The sequence below is a fragment of the Lissotriton helveticus genome, chromosome 11, assembly GCF_964261635.1.
Source record: "Lissotriton helveticus chromosome 11, aLisHel1.1, whole genome shotgun sequence".
Taxonomy (NCBI): domain Eukaryota; kingdom Metazoa; phylum Chordata; class Amphibia; order Caudata; family Salamandridae; genus Lissotriton; species Lissotriton helveticus.
This window is the reverse complement of record NC_136072.1, coordinates 257,633,945-257,650,753: the sequence shown is the minus strand read 5'-3', so window position 1 is coordinate 257,650,753 and position 16,809 is coordinate 257,633,945. Positions and strand designations below refer to the sequence as shown.

Sequence of the window (16,809 nt, the reverse complement as noted above, 5' to 3'; positions counted from 1 at the left end):
CTGATGTAGGCAAACAATTATAGCCAGATTCATTGTTTCCCTACCAGGACATAGAATGCCAACATTCCATTCCAAACAGGGAGACCAATTGAGCACTGTCACCAATCTCAAAATAACCCAATTGGTATCGCATAAGACTGCGCCTCAACTTTGATATTAATGAGGATGACTATAACAGTATGAAAGATCCTCCTACATCATGATCAACAAACACAAATGAAAGCATAAATCAATCAATCAATCAATCAATCATTTGCTTTATTTGGAAAAAGACATATCCATAGAAGAACAATATCACACAGCAATACACAAAGACACAAATACCATAAATCAATCAGATACATAAGTAGATCATATCATTGCATATGTAGCAAGCGTAAGTATGACACATTTAGGAAATCCTTCACAAAATAAAATTATTCACTTCTAGTATATAAACAGAAATCTTATTTTAGCCTTGGAAATCTTGGCCTTTAGCCTTCTCTGCAAACTCTCAGCCCAATTCACGAAGTACATAATGTGTAGTACAGTTACGAACGCAGACTCTCCACACTTGAGGCGGAATCTCGGCATTGGCCACTGCAGAGAGTTTGCCACGTGGAGGTTCCGCCGCGGATGTTGAGATTCCGCCACAAGTGCAGGGAATCCTTACTCATAACTTTACAAGTACTTCCGTGAATCGAGCCCTCTGTCGTAAAATGTGCTCTGGATTAGCCAAACACATCAGAATTATTAGCGTATCATTTTTTTCTGAATTATTTTTTCAACTGTGAAGGTGACCAGTGAATATGAATATATAGATGCTAAAAACAACAATTTGATGTATATAATAAGGGCATTTATGTTCTGTATAATGCATTAGTAGAAAATGGATAATTTAATGACTGAATCTAAAAAAAGTGTCTAGGAAATGCATATATACATACCTCCCAGGAGTTCTACCTTCTGGTGGATTATAACCTGTTCTAACTGAAAGACAAAAATGACATCAAGTGACACTTTTAAAATACTTTAATATTTGCATTCTTCTTTGTAACAAACATTAACAATATAGGGGAGCATGTTGTTGAGCTAAATATAGTCTCAAGTGTATCTATGAAAGGGCCTTTAAAATAAAATAGGATACATAATAATATCAAAACAGTCATAGATTAATTGTCCTTTACAGACCATGATACATATATACAGTACAGGGGTGTTTACAAATGCATAAACTACCTAATTAATCGTGTAGTTATTGTGAGAAATCAAGGTCAGAAGACCCAGGCATTCAAATGTATTGGGGCCCAATTTATCCAATTTGAGTCTTTACCTTCTTTGGTTTGAAATGAAAAAAGTTATTTATAAAGCGTGCTGCAACTCCAATGGAGCATCCAGTTTTGCTCCAAACACAAGACATCTACTGACAACAACTGCTGAAAAAGGTTGGAAAGGAAGAAAAAAAAGAAAGAAAAGAAACAGTGTTCTTTAAAAAAAAAAGCCAAACAACTAATTTGTCAAGGAGAATAGCCAAGTTTTAGGACGCTTTCTAAAAACTGCCTTTGTTTCAGCTAATACCTGGGAGAGGGGGAGATGATTCTAGGCTTTGTTTGATGACGGGCTCTGAAAACAGTTGGCATGATCTCGAAATATTGAGACACATTAAGAAGGGAAGATTCAGTGGAATGAGGTGGTCTAAATCCTGATTTCAATGGAAGTCAAAGCTTAAACATTTCTAAATAATCCATTAACAGACAGACTGTCACACAGGTTTGTGAAGGCTGAATTTCAATAGTAGAAGCTTTAAGATGAAGGAATTATTTCACCTCCGATAAACCTACCTTGGAGAATTATTGGCTGATTCAATTTGCAAAGTAAAGTATGTTTCTTGACTTCCTTTATCAGTTTTAGCAGCTTTTTATAACTAATATGTACCTAGCGTTTGCCTCTGAACAATAATGTGCTCTCCAGTTTCATCCAAGCTAAACTCTGCTTGGCCAAGGAAACTGAGAACTAAGGAGCAGATGGAACGAGAAGTTAACATCCTCATTGACAGACTCGAGTTAAATCGTCTATGGCCTTGATGATCCAGTCATTGAACAATTACAGGCCATTAATTAACTCCCCAGTAAAAGTAGGAGGATCAGGCAAGTTGATTACAGAGGTTGGGACCTAGACTTTTTCCCCACTGAACAAGCAAGCACCCTCCTTGATCACTGATCTGCTGATGACTCTAAAAGGCTCAGCCACCAAATTGAAAGGAATAACTATATGATCTGACCAGGCCTGAGCCTTAGGTGGGAGAGATTGTTCAGAAGGATAGTTTTCAAATATCACATCCAGGGTGTGACCGTCCAGTAGTGTAGAACCTACAGCCAGCCGAAAAAGAATACAAACTGTATGAATTCCAATTAATGTCTTTGCTTCCTAATTATTTATGACATCCATATGGCAACTGAAGTCACCTAGCACCGTCAAAATGAAATTTGAAGCAACTGAGGACTACGGGCATTTCCCAATGAACCAAGAAACCTTACACTTGGCCTAGAAGAATAAAACCCCAGCAAAAGAAGATTATTGACTGATCTTAAACATAAACCAAGATTCTCACCACCCACCAAATTGTCAACATTTAATATAGAATAAGGAAAGGATCAATGAAAAATGGAGTACTAATTGCTCATTGTAGCATTTGATTGTCAGGGTGGTGAGGCAGAGCAGTTCAATGCTTACTCGAGATGGTGAGGTGGTCTAGAGACTTGAACTGCAGAAACACAACAAACACTTAATACATCAATTACATTTAAATAGTCACAAAATGACAAATATGTAAAATCAAGTAACTTCACTAAATGTAAGCTTGACCCCAATGATCAGCATGCCACTTTAACAGTCTGTGCGCTAGCAGGCCCTATCGCTCTAGAAACTCAACTCTCTACCCCGGTACGTAAAGCAAAAATGAGAAAAGTATTGATAAAACTCAAAACCCTTAAATAATAAAACAATTTTACCAATGTGCAACAATTTATGGTAATAGCAAAATATCACGTTCATTTATAATTTTCAATGTAACACTCCTGGTAAAGCAATCAATATAACACAGTGTGCATTTTATTTGCGGTCCAATTTCTAGTTTTCATAAGAATTCTTACCAATTACAGAGGAACTATAACAAAATCTATACAATTCACAGCTTTTGGACCTAACGCACAAGCTTTGCAGTCGTTTAAATAAATGAGAAATATCTCCTACTATTACTCTTGAAAGCAATAGAAGACCTAAAGTGACAGTTTGAAAATGGAATGTGGTGCTCTTGTGGGGACCTGCTGCTCTCCTGACAGCCTCAGAATCTCACTATCTTGAAGTGATTCTTGTCCGTCATGAATAAGCAACTTTTGTAAGTCCCTGCAAAGGCATATGGAGGCTTGCTTGGCCCTTTGGGTTCCTTTTTGGATTGCCAGCCAGAAGTCATTAACTTTTTCCTTTTTGGTGGGGGGGGGTTCAAGGTGCCAGTTAGAGTTGTTATTTCTATTTCTAGCGGTGAGTGCCCCTGGCCCTCTTGGAAGATGTCCACACACTCTCAGGTAAAGACCAATTGAGAGCCACACAGCCAATGTGGTCCCAACAGGCTCCTTGAATGCCAGTCACTCTCCTTTTTTCAATGGTGGGGGAACAGGCTTCTTGTCTATCTCTCTTGCCTGCCTGACTCTATCAGTGCATGTGGGAGAACCTGTGTCCCTGCCTTTACTATGCCCCTCAAGGCTCAGGCACAGGGAGACAGGGACTGCCAAGGAGGTGCCTTCTGTGTTTGGGGACACAAATTGTACAAGACCATCTCCATGATTCTCTCAAGAAAATCTTCAAGGCAATGGTCTTCCATCTCTCCACTGAGTCCAACAGCACCCACAATTCTGCTGGTCCCTGGGGATCAATAGCACATGAGCTCCCAAGGAGGACATAAAAAACATATGCTGAATGCAGTGAGGAATTTTTCACACTGATAGATCTGAGCAATGCAACCTGCATCAGCTTAGTGTAGATTTCTTTGAATCTGATTGACCTTTGTACCATGGTATGTCTTGGGTATGGCTCCTGGCCACCAGGAGCATAACCATAGAACATCCTGCCCTCTACATTTTCCGCTGCATTTTCCTCCGCTACATAGCGCTTTGGAGTACTGCCCTCTGGACCTATTAGTCTCCTAGCCTGGTGGGTGGCCTCAGGCAAAAGCACCTTGTAGCCCTCAAGATATATTACACTCACTGCCTGCATTTCCTAGGAGTCCTGGCAACTTAATAATGCCTAAGGCACCCCTTCTTAGGGCATCTTTAGCAAGAACTAGTCCACAAAAGCACAAGGGCCCCTCGTCCTTCATGGTCCTTACTATCCCCAAGATGGAGTGGGTACTCAAGTGTCATTGGCTGTGGAGTCAGGGCAAAATAGACTCAAAGAGATACAAGCCCAAAGTCCTTTTATTTCACACAAGAGTTCATCAGCAAGCTGATCCATCCTTCCTCCTATGTAGCTCCACTCTACTCAAAGTCTTTATCCTGATTTAGTTGTTTAAAAGTAGAGGTGGAGACCTCTTTAAAGTCATTGTCCCTGCCCAGTCCACAGATGCCACATCCCCCTCCATTCCTAAATGACACTTCCTGGGAGCAGCCCATCTGTTCACCTGCTTCCCTGCAAATCATTCTGGTGTTTCCAAAATGGCAGACTCAATCAAATGTCTGAAATACCTCTTTTCCAAGTGTGGCTCTACCCATCAAAACTGATTTCTTCCCTCCAGTTTTTCGAAGGAAGCCCCTCCTGGAGCTGGTTCCAGAGATCTGCCTGCTTTTCCTCGGTCTCCATGATAACAACATGCCAAGGCATGATACTTAATGCTGAATCCTCCCCATTCTTGCACCTTCAAGGAGAGGGCCAATACTCCCAAATAGTCATAATGTACAGGAAGAGTCTTTGAACTGCCAGCAGGTCAAGCAGTAATGAACTGGGCCCATCAGGCAAATATCGCATTGCGGGAAATATTAAAAAAGCCAAAGTATATAGAGAAGCACCTATAGGTCCAAATATTTTGTATATTTGTGCTTGAGTCCCATTAAAATACAAACAAAACATATGCACATACTCACATGTAACCATTGTACAGACTCTTGTCCCAGCCGTGTAGCAGCTGAACTTATGTTAAAAGGTGGGCACCAGCAGATACAGCTTAAAAGCATTTTACCAAACTCTTTCTGTCACCAAGATTCCATTAGACCCTTACTCACAGCAGAGATGCATAAACAGGTGTTAACAAAAAAACTAATCAGGGGGGGGGGGGTTAAGGGTAAGTGCATCCTTTCTCATAAGTATAAAATAACCCCATGTAACTACAGAGTATAAGTATCCCTCAAATCCTCATCACGTGCTAATGTGTGGGGTCACTTCATCAAACAGTAGAGAATTAACTACTGTTTCTTAAGATCCTATTGTATTAACATGAGGAAGCACAACTGGGTTAAAACTGTTAAAAAACATGTGCACATTTTCACTTGTAAACATCGGACAGACCCAGATGCATAGCACCAGACCTTACCAAACAATACAGAATAAACTCTTAAGATTCTGTTGTATTAAATTAAGCAAAGAATGTAAAATATTTCTCTTTCCAATAATGCAAAACAACATCCAGAGCCACAGAAATAACACAAGAGAAATAAAAGAGATCTCCCCATTACTGTTTCTTTTATATGAAAAAGTGAAAAGTAAAAAGGGTGGCTGTACCTTTTCATAACAAAATATCAGATATCTTAGCATTTTCCCCAAATTGAGCCAGTATAGAATATAATAAAAACAATGAATAAAAGTATCTTTCACCACGCATCTATAATATTCAGGCTAGATAAGAAGGGCCTGGATTATAGTTCGGAGTGTGTTATTTATTCTTTCAGGGTGACAGAATACAATTCTCAGTTGACCTGACTGAAGTACTGTGCTCCGAATTTAAAGATAAGCAAAACACAATAAAGTAACCACATTTTCCCTCAGGAGATGGGTAAACAATGTATACAACAAGACACTCCTGAAGGAATTATTTGCAAACAAATGCCTTTAAAATTTAGAAATTGGTCAAACACGATCCAATCAAAATGTATCTAACAATGAGTATACTTTAAATTAATAATCCATTAAGGGCAACAATTTAGACAGAAAGTAAGCCTTCTGTGACATGGTATGAAAGCATCATTTTAATATTGTTTAATAACACACACAAATATGTATATTTTACAGTATTTACAGAGGAATAACATAGAGTGTCATGTATAAAATACATACCATATAAGACATATAAGCCACCAATATGCTTAGTTTTTCGCAAGAGGCCTTATGTGGTGTACAGTGTCACTCAGCCTCACATCATAGCCTCAGGAATAGGAGTTCAGAAAATGATGATACAAGTGGTCTTATTTGGGAGGATGATGTGAGTGGATTGTCGATGTTTTGGTTTCTATGAGGAAAACATCCTTTAGCCAGTCTTTTGGAACATGTTTATAGAAAAGGACCATCTCGAATGCATTTAAAGACCTCCACGTAGACAGGTGGCAACTTTCCAAGAAAATATATTAAACATCAATGAGTAAGTGGAGTAACCATTCAAATTACGGGGCATATTATCAAGACAGGCGGTGAAATTATCGCCGTTTTAGCGGCAGAAAACTGCAGATAAAACGGCGCTAATGGGCTTGATAATATGCTCTATGGAATTCCAATTGAAGCCCATGTTAAATGTGAAGGACATCTAATATGGGCGTCAATTGGAATTCCATAGAGCATATTATCAAGCCCATTATCGCCGTTTTAGCGGCAGTTTTATGCCGCTAAAACGGCAATAATTTTATCACCTGTCTTGATAATATGCCCCATAGTGATTAGTGTAGCAGAACTGAATATCAGCAGTACATCAATCTTCAAGTAGTAAATATTTTGAACACCGAAGAACATGGCTCTTCCATCCTCTTGTACGTGCTCAACACAGTTCTCAGAAATGCAGCAACCCACAAATGTGTCTGGGGTTCCCCACAGGCCCTTTTCAACTGTACTCCTGAAAAGGCACTCAGACATCCTTAGCGTTGCCTAAAAACATCAGTCTCACCCTTCATGTACTTCTAACGCCCAGGTATACATTTATATCAGCATGGTGCACTCTACCCAGCATGCTCCATCCCCATGTCGTGTAGCACGCTTCCTCACATACATACCAGAAAAGAGCAGTCAACCAGGCACGTGCTGTCTCCCTGTACTGTAGCATATTTTCTAGCTCACATACATACCGGTACAGTGCACTCAAACAAGCATGTGCTGTCTCCATGTACTGTAGCACACTCTGGCTTGCGTACATGCAGTTGCTGTGCGCTCATCAAGGGACTCACTGTCTCCATATGATTAATGCCCACTCTGGCTCCTGTACAGGCTGTTGTGGTACATTCAAAAAGGCACTTGCTGTCTCCCCGAATCTGTCCTCAAGTAGGGCAAGATTGAGCTGCACACTCAGCTGTGGAACTTCTTACTGAGTGGCTCAGTAGGCTCCTCTCCCCTGGCACAGGTTTGGAGGCCTGGCCATATTAATTGATCTCACAGTATGAAAAGGGTATGCTGCCAGCCGTGCACTGGAACTACTCATCTCTTGGTATCGGCAGTAGCACTTATGAGGGTAGTGCATGGTGTGCTCCTTCCGGTCTAGCTAAACCGCACTCTGTCAGAAAGGCTAAGTCATGTTCCAAACACATGCAAGACATCCTACTGAGGATCTGAACCTGATTGATCAGTCCCCTCACCTGTGGGAAGAATCAGAGGAACTCACTTTCTCACTGGGGGAAGCACCATGGTTGCCGATCCACTGCCCCTGCTGAGCTTTGAGTGTTACTCACCATCAGCAGAGGCCACAGCTCTCTGCAACACCCGACAAACACTCCTAGGGACTCAGGAAGCACAATACCTGCAGGAGCTGTTAAGACTGATGTCATGGCCCGAAGCCCCCCCTCCCTCAGGGTAACTTGTTCTGCCACATATTGCTTCAGGCACTAAAACTCTTTTGAATTTGGAAAGTCAGAGTGGACTCCTGCGACTTGGACAACTAGTGGGGCTTAATATGAATTTGACCTATAGTGAATGGGAATAACCACAATATCTAGTGAGAAGAAAGTGGGACTCAAGGACAATCAATCAATCAATCAATCATATCATTTATATAGCGCACTACTCACCCGGAGGGTCTCAAGGCGCTGGGGGGAGGGGGTCCGCTACTGCTCGAACAGCCAGGTCTTGAGCTGCTTCCTGAAGGCGAGGTGGTCTTGGGTCAGGCGGAGGTGGGTCGGAAGGGAGTTCCAAGTCTTGGCGGCCAGGTAGGAGAAGGACCTTCCTCCTGTGGTGGTTCTTCGGATGCAGGGGATGGCGGCGAGGGCGTGGCTGGTCGATCGGAGCTGGCGCGTGGGAGCGTAGAAGTTGAGGCGGCTGTTGAGGTATCCTGGGCCTTGGTTGTGTAGGGCTTTGTGTGCGTGGGTGAGGAGACGGAAGGTGATTCTCTTGTTGACCGGGAGCCAGTGCAGGTCTCTCAGGTGTCCGGAGATGTGGCTGCGGCGGGGGATGTCCAGGATGAGTCGTGCTGAGGTGTTCTGGATCCGCTGGAGTCTCTTCTGGAGTTTGGCGGTGGTTCCGGCGTAGAGGGAGTTGCCGTAGTCCAGACGGCTGGTGACGAGGGCCTGGGTGACCGTCTTCCTGGTCTCGGTGGGGATCCATCGGAAGATCTTACGTAGCATGCGCAGGATGTTGAAGCACGACGAGGAGACGGCGTTGACTTGTCTGGTCATGGAGAGGGATGAGTCCAGGATGAAGCCCAAGTTGCGTGCATGGTCTGTGGGTTTGGGTGCGCTGCCCAGGGCGGGGGGCCACCAGGAGTCATCCCAGGCGGAGGGTGCTGATCCCAGGATGAGGACTTCCGTCTTGTCCGAGTTCAGTTTCAGGCGACTGTTCATCATCCACTTGGCAACGTCTGTCATCCCTTCGTGTAGGTTGGCTCTGGCGGTGACGGGGTCTTTGGTGAGGGAGATGATCAGCTGGGTGGACATGCATACCAAACACTAGAGCTCTGAACTCAGGGGCTGTGTGTGTTGTTTGTGTGCACTGCATTTTACTTTCTGGTCATATATAAATTCTCCTTTTTTCATAAACACAAGTATTTGACTGGACAACCATTTATAGATGCTGAATATGTTTTGGATTATGTGCCTGTGCTTCTACCGCTCCCCTCCACCCCTGAGAAGCCTTACACTGTTCTACCAATGCCACTGCTGGGAGTCAACTTCTGAAGGGGTGTTTGGACATGCTGCTTAGGGCCCATAGTAATTTGAGCCCTAGGACATCAGGAGTAAAATACCTCAACCCCACAGCAGGGCCAAGTAGATCCTGCTTGCCCTGTGGCCCTTTGGAAGGGGTTCTGTTAGGGGGTAATTCACAAACTGTATTTTGTAGTAAGTTGCGTAGTCCTACAATAGTAGTACAATTGAGCTACAAAATGATATTCACAAACCTACATGTAGCATATACCTCTCTCTCTCTCTCTCTCTCTCTCTCTCTCTCTCTCTCCTATCTTTTCAGTGTGGAGTTCTCTGCCCCCAGTGCGGTTTCAGCGCATGTAAGTTTACGTTTTGGTAGTAAATGTGGAGGAATTGCTAAGGAATGCTTACTAACAAAAGAGAGAGATTGGGGAGTAGTAAGACAGGGTTAAGGGAGTGTTAGTGAGGAGTTTAGGGTGGTACATATACCCACCCTCAAAAGAGTAAACACATTGCTAGTTGAAAACTTCCATTCTAAAGCAACTACAGTCAAAAAGGGACCCAAAATTACAGAAAATTACTCCAGCTTAGCGCAGAAGTCCAGCACCAAACATGGCCAATCACTGGTACTTCAACACATTCCGACAGAAAATAATGAAAGTAGGAGTTAATATAAAAGCCCTAGGAAATCATATACAGTTTAATTATATACTAAAAATATATATCTAAATATTATTTATTATGAAAAATATTCACAGTATACATTTTTTCTTTTATTATAAAATATTTTAAACATTTTTACATGTTACAATTAATATATATAATAAATGTTAATGAATGTAATTACATTACCTTAAATTAATTATAGGCATTTTTCAAAACTCTGCTAAGTTTCACAACCAACTGCTCATTACATTATCTACTAACTGAAGAATTGAGGTCCACAATCTACACACAATGTTCACCCACATACAGTTATACATCTCCCATACTGTGCATCACACAAACGATCCACATGGCGTTTCACTCTAGTTCTACCTCCCCAGGCTTTTACTCAGCATCAGTCTCCCCTGTATACTTAGTGTGGTGCCTGTTCGGCCCATCAACAACCTTGTTTCACTTCAGTTCTTCCTTTGCATTTCTCCAGGGGCCCAACACTTAATGAAATGTTTTGTGGACATTCCCGGTCCCTATATACCAGTTATTCAGATCTCAAGGACCAATCACGGTTCAACTCCCACTCTGCCCCCCAGTAATGTACTATGGCCCATCTGGCCACTATCAGAGCTGCATTGCAAAAAAATTGTTCATACCTGCATATGGTTTGTTCAACAGTTGGGGGTGAGCTTCGAGTTTATCCCAACAATTGGTGAACGTTTCCTACATACCTTTTCCCAGTGTTCCCTGATTCTTAGGCAGCTCCAGAGGGTGTGCCTTGCTGTCTACACTCCCACCTACCCATCCTTATTAGCCATGTTGGGAAACAACCTTTACAACGCAACTTTTACAATTCACTACCATTACAACATAGTCATTACAACGCAACATCCCTTACAACGCATACAATTACAACTCATGTCATTACAACGCAGTCATTACAACGCATACCATTACAAAGCATACCATTACAACGCATAGTACCCTTACACTATCCAACACTTACCCTACTGTTGCACCCCCTGGAGTTAGAATAGTAATTTTTCCCCTACACTATCCAACACTTACCCTACTGTTGCACCCCCTGGAGTTAGAATAGTAATTTTTACCCCTACACTATCCAATACTTACCATACATGCAATCTAATGGTATGCGTTGTAATGGTATGCGTTGTAAAGGTACTATGTGTTGTAATGGAATGCGTTGTAAAGGTAGTTTTCAGAAAATTAGTTGTAATGGCATGCGTTGTAATGGAATGCGTTGTAAAGGATGTTGCGTTGTAAAAAATGCGTTGTAAAGGTATGCATTGTAAAAGTATGCGTTGCAGCGTCATACATCCGCCGTTTTCTGGTATAATATGACCTATGGAATATTTGTACTTGTAGCAATCTGAGCCCTGCTCGTATGGCTGAGGGTAGCTGCATATCTCCCCAGAAGCGTCATCTTCGAGCCTACCTAGATGTTGTTACCAGCTATGCCTCAACACTTTGATGTTTCACAGGCTATTGTTAATCAGTTGGAAATAGATTAGGGAAATGGCATGCCTTTCAGGAGGGCCCAAAGACACTCGTTCCGGTGGTGTTTCTTCACCGATGTCCCACAGTTTATCTGCATGTTTTCACAGGGTGTGTGTCATCTGCATGTATCGGAGGTACTGACTCCTGGCTAATTCATACTGTTCTGAAAACTGGATCATCTGACCAATCCACCATGCAGTCCCATTTTAGGAGATACCTCACAGGACCTTTTTCCTGTGCCCATGTATGAAAGTGCCTCTTTTAACATGATTAGCCCACATTATTTGCTTGATGCCTGATGTGATTTCATACTGTAAATGCTAAGGTTCCCTGCGAAACAGGTTCCCAGTGCCAGACCTCTTTTCCAAAACTGTACCACGATTATCTCAACTTCAGTCACCCTTGTAAGTCCCTAGTAAGTGGTACCCCAAGTAACTAGGGTATGGATACTGAAGAGAGTCCACTGGGTCTGCAGCACAAATTGTGCCACTCTGGCAACTTCCCACCAAGACCATGCAAACTGCAATTCCATGTCTGCAGGCTGCATGTCTGGGTGCAGATAAACTTGAAGAGTCGACATGGCACACCCTCATACACCATGGGATATAGGTATGTCACCCTTATGGCAGGCCTTATAACACTAAGGCAGGGTGCACTATATCACTTGTGTGGCTATACCTGCATGTGCAAATATGACCCTGCAATATCTGAGCCATTCTTGGATATTGTAAGTGCAAAGGGAAGTCCTAAAAAATGTATGGGCTGGATACTTTTTCATTTCAAGTTTCCTAGCTCCATGATGGCTTCACTGTACCCTAAGATGATTGGTCTTAATAAATCCTCACTCATGCCAGTGCGAGATTTATTAATAAATGCTCAAAGGAGACGCTTTAGAGGGTCCCCCTCAAAACATGCCGCACACTAGGGTGGTCTTAACCAGTCTGCTGCAACCAGATATTTCTGACCTCATGGGGTGAGAGCTTGCTCTTTCAGAGGCCATAAACAAAGCCTGCTCTGGGTGAAGGTGCGTAACAAATCCTCCAGGTCGGAATGGCCTTCCAGAGTGGGAAGTTTCAATGTGTTGCCGCCTTTGAAGCTCAGCCCAGGCTTCTCCAAAGAGTGGGGGTTGGCAACCCCTCTATCCTGCTCCTTATTTGGTGTGAGGGAATGTGGGAAACTTAGTTAGATGAGGAGGCATGCCCACATTCAGTTAGCAGCACCACTAAGGTGTGGCAGATGATGTGAGTCCCTCTCCTGAAAATTCACCATTGAGATGGTGGGGAATCAACCTATCAGGGCTAGGGTAGTGCCTCTCCCCACAGGAAGTGGTCACTAAGAGGGTGTAGGCACCCTAAAGGTAGATAGCCCAGGGGCCACTACCCCTTTACCCTTGCTACCCTTATAACACCCCTAAACTCAGTATTTAGGTGGCATCCCTAGATCTTAAACCTAGATTCAATGAACAAGAAGAAGAAAATGACAAAGAGAGCTTGCTGCCTGAGAACTGAATCTCTTCTGCATAAGAAATCGACGCCAAACTCTGCCTGCAGAATCTAGCACTCAACAATCACGGTGTATCGGGTTGACCTGAACCTGTGAAGACTCCAATAGCTGCTAGACTTCTCCAGACTTGAAAAATCACCAAGAACCCACCTTGGAGTGAAGGTATCACTTCCATGCACACCGCAGATGGCAATCACACTAAATCTGTTTTTTTGACGTGCTGATCCCGGACCACTTTGGCACAGCATTCACACCAAAATAGGTACACCAGCTCTGGATAGTCTGTTCTGTCTCCCCACCAACTTTGGAGACACCAGGACCTACCAGGGCCACACTGTACCAACATCCAGTGTACCTGGCCCCCAACAGCAAACAGCACGATGAAGAGTCCATGCTAGGCTCCACAGAAACCAGAAGCAAGCACCCATTGAATGATGATGAAACCCCTGATATATGTCCTGAGTGGCCCAGCTGTCTCGAAATCATCTCTTCAAGTTGCCTTCTCCTGACCATGAGGACTTCTTGACACACAACACCCGGCTGACCTATCTGCTCTGCATGCACCCGGCCCCAGCGGTCTCGGTAACGATGAACCAGCCAAGCTCCCTTCGACCCTTGCCTCTTGCTAAGTCCAGTGGGATCCACTGGACTTACCTCTAAACTTTGGACTTGGTCCTGCTAACGGCCTGAAACAAGAAGGTGAACTTTGTGAAAGCATTGCCTGATTTTATATACATTTTTCTGCTTTTCCCCATTGACTTCAATGGTGCCTACTTGTACACAAAAGTGATATATTTTCCGAACTCCTAAAACTTGTAACATTTAAGGTACTTACTGTAGATCGAAGTTCTTTGTCTAAAAAATACAAACAAATCGATAATATTTGTATAAAATGGTCTTGGATTTATTCTAGAGTGTCTGCTTTCATTTTATGGCCTCTGTGAGTACAACAAATGCTTAGCACTACCCTCTGATTTAGCAGAACAGCTCATCCACACTACCACAAAAAGAACCTTAGTATTATCTACTTTAATCTCGGTGTACCATTAAGGGATCCACTGAACTCTCTGCATAGTGTACTTCAATTTAGTACACTATATAATGAGCCAGCTTCCTACATTGGTCGTTCAGTGGTGGGATAGAAGACTTTGCATTTGCTGGAACCACTGTCAATTAGTGACCAAAGGAGTAAATCCCGAAAATGCCTTGAGGCTAGTTGTTTTTTCAAACAGCATAATTGTTTTTCTAAATTTCTAAAATTAACACTACAGCCTTGGTTAAGTCCCTGAAACTAACTGGTTAGAATTGTAAGAGTGTACTGCTATAGAATAAAATACTGATACCGATAACCAGGTTCAGGAGCTTGACCTGATCCCTTACATGGACCCATCCAATGCCAGGATAAGAGCCCTCTGTAAGGGTTATGGTATCAATACTTGCTAAATCATGCTAAAAAAGACAAGCTTAGAAGGCTTTCAGCAGAGTTAGAAAGAGATCATCCAGAACTAGAAGCTCAATATGATGATGATGAAACTGCCAGGGATGACACTGAAGATCCATCTGAAGAAGTGGCTGAGTCCACCCACTCAGAGCAAGATGAGAGTCCTTCAGATGAGAATCCCATTTTGGAAAGGTTGACCAGGAGGTTGAACTTAGGAGCTCAACTCCTGGACATAGAAAGGCAAAGAAAAGAGATGGGTCTAGGACGTATCTCTAGTTAAAGCAATTTTTTAAATAGGGAGAGAGAAGATTCCTTTGATTCCAAACTCCCCAAAGGGAGTGTCCCTAAATACGCAGGGGATGGTGACATCACCAAATGGTTCACTGCTTTTGAGCGGGCTTGCAAAGCTTGAAGGGTAGCCAGAAGAAATTGGGCACTTCTCTTGTGGGAACTATTCTCAGGAAAATGTATGGATAGACTGCTGACATTGAATGAGAAAGATGCTGAGTCCTATTACCTCATAAAGGGTACCGTGATTAAGGCTTTGACTCACCACTGAAGAATACAGGATAAAATTCAGGGTGATTTGAAAAACTAAGATTCTGTCCTGGGTGGCTTTCATTGACATTTCGGTGAAAACACTAGGTGATTGTTTAACAGGTAATAATGTGCATAACTATAAAGGGCTATGCAGTTTGATTGTGAAAGAGCATAGTTTGAGTAATTGTTAGTTAGAAATGGGGGTCTCTAATTGGCAATGGTTTGCACTGTTATCCAAGTAGGGACCCTTTTTCGTAGTGAGGGTAAGGGGGATACGTTTCTAAAATAACCCCTGCTCACCCCCTTGTTAGCTTGGCACTCGCAGATAGGCTTATTTTAGAGGCAGTGAAAAAAGCCTTTGTGAACACATACACTAATACCAAGATAACACTAGAAATAGACACCACACCAGTTTAGAGAAATCTGTTATCTTTTTCTAAATCAAACAAGACCAAAACGACAAAAATCCACAATACAGAACTCAAAATATGGTTCTTAAAAAAGTAGAAACAGTTATGTTCCATGAAAATGTTGAATGCAACACTTTTACACAAAGTACATTGGATACTTCAAAAAATGCAAGTAAAAAGGGTCGCAGGGAAGGTGATGTGTTGGTTCCTTACACTAAGGGAAGGTGATGCGTCGGTTCCTTACTGCTGCGTAGAGGAGGTGATGCATCGGTTCTTCACCAGTGAGGAGGTGACAAGTCGGTTTCTTACTGTGTGGGTAGGTAATGCGTCAGTTTCTTACTCCACCCCAGAACAATGCAAGAGACTTGACAATTCGATACGATGCGTGACAATCAGGTACGATGCGTGAAGATCTGGGATGCGCTGCAATGATTTCAGCCGCCTCCCCTCGATGTGTCGGTTCTTCTCCAACAGGGCCTGTGTCAGAATTGGTGCAGCGAACTCAGATGTTTGAGATCGGTGCACAGGATTTTTCCCATGGCAAACACTTCAGCCGCAAGCAGGCGCTGCGTCAATTCTTCGGCAGCAGCGATGGGTCCGAAAATTCTTCTTGCACCGCTGCGATGAGTTGGTAACAGGTGATGCTTCAATTTTCACATGTCTTGCAGTGTCCAGTCCCCAAACAACCTCCAGAGGTCAAGAAAACTGTCAGGCACATCTCAGGAGGACAGAACTCCCAGCAAAGGAGTACAGGGGGGACTGTGGGTGGTCCCTGAGACTTCGGAACAAGAGACAAGCTCTATTTCAAGTCCTTGGAGATCTTCCTCAAGCAGGCAACACAGCACATAGCAATGTCCTTCTCCTTTGCTTGGCAGAAAATAGGCACTGCAGGCCAACCCCAGACAGCAAACAGCACAGGGGCAGTATTCTTCCTTGGTTTTTCCAGCTCTTTTCCTTGGCAAACATTCCTCTGAATTCCCGGAAGTGATCTTTGAAGCTTTTCTATCCGTGAGACTTCCAACAGGAGGCAAGCTCTATGTCAAGCCCTTGGAGAAAACTCTAACAGCAGGATGATGAAAGCACAGTCTAGTCCTTTACCTGCCCAAGACAGAAGCAACCACTGCAGGCCAACCCCAACAGCACACAGCATAGGGGAGGTACTCCTTCATCTTTCCTGGGTCTTCGTCCTGGCAGGTTCCTTAGTTCAGCAGTATTCTAAAGTTCAGGGGTCTGGGCTCCACTTTTTGTAGCCCAAATGCCTTTGTTCTCTGGTGGCAGAGAAACTCTTTGCCCAGCCAAAACCAGTTCTGTCCTCTCTGGTGCAGCTGCCTGGCAGGAGGTGGAGACAGCATTGTCCAAGACAGACCAGTCCCATTATGATGTGAAATAAATTGCTTTCCCCGACTCTGAATGCAGCCCAGGTCTATTCAGCCCAGCCCTGACT

The 16,809-nt window shown here is 43.1% G+C and overlaps 1 protein-coding gene across 2 annotated transcripts in view; it reads right to left on the bottom strand.

Moving 5' to 3' along the window:
• The window catches only part of LOC144791737 (phospholipid scramblase family member 5-like), a 217,144-nt gene that overhangs the window by 74,414 nt on the left and 125,921 nt on the right, over positions 1–16,809 (bottom strand). For both annotated transcript variants that reach the window (XM_078666506.1, XM_078666505.1), the window contains exon 3: positions 927–969. In XM_078666506.1, coding sequence (XP_078522632.1) covers positions 927–969 — 43 coding nt within the window. The remainder of the gene's footprint in view (positions 1–926; positions 970–16,809) is intronic.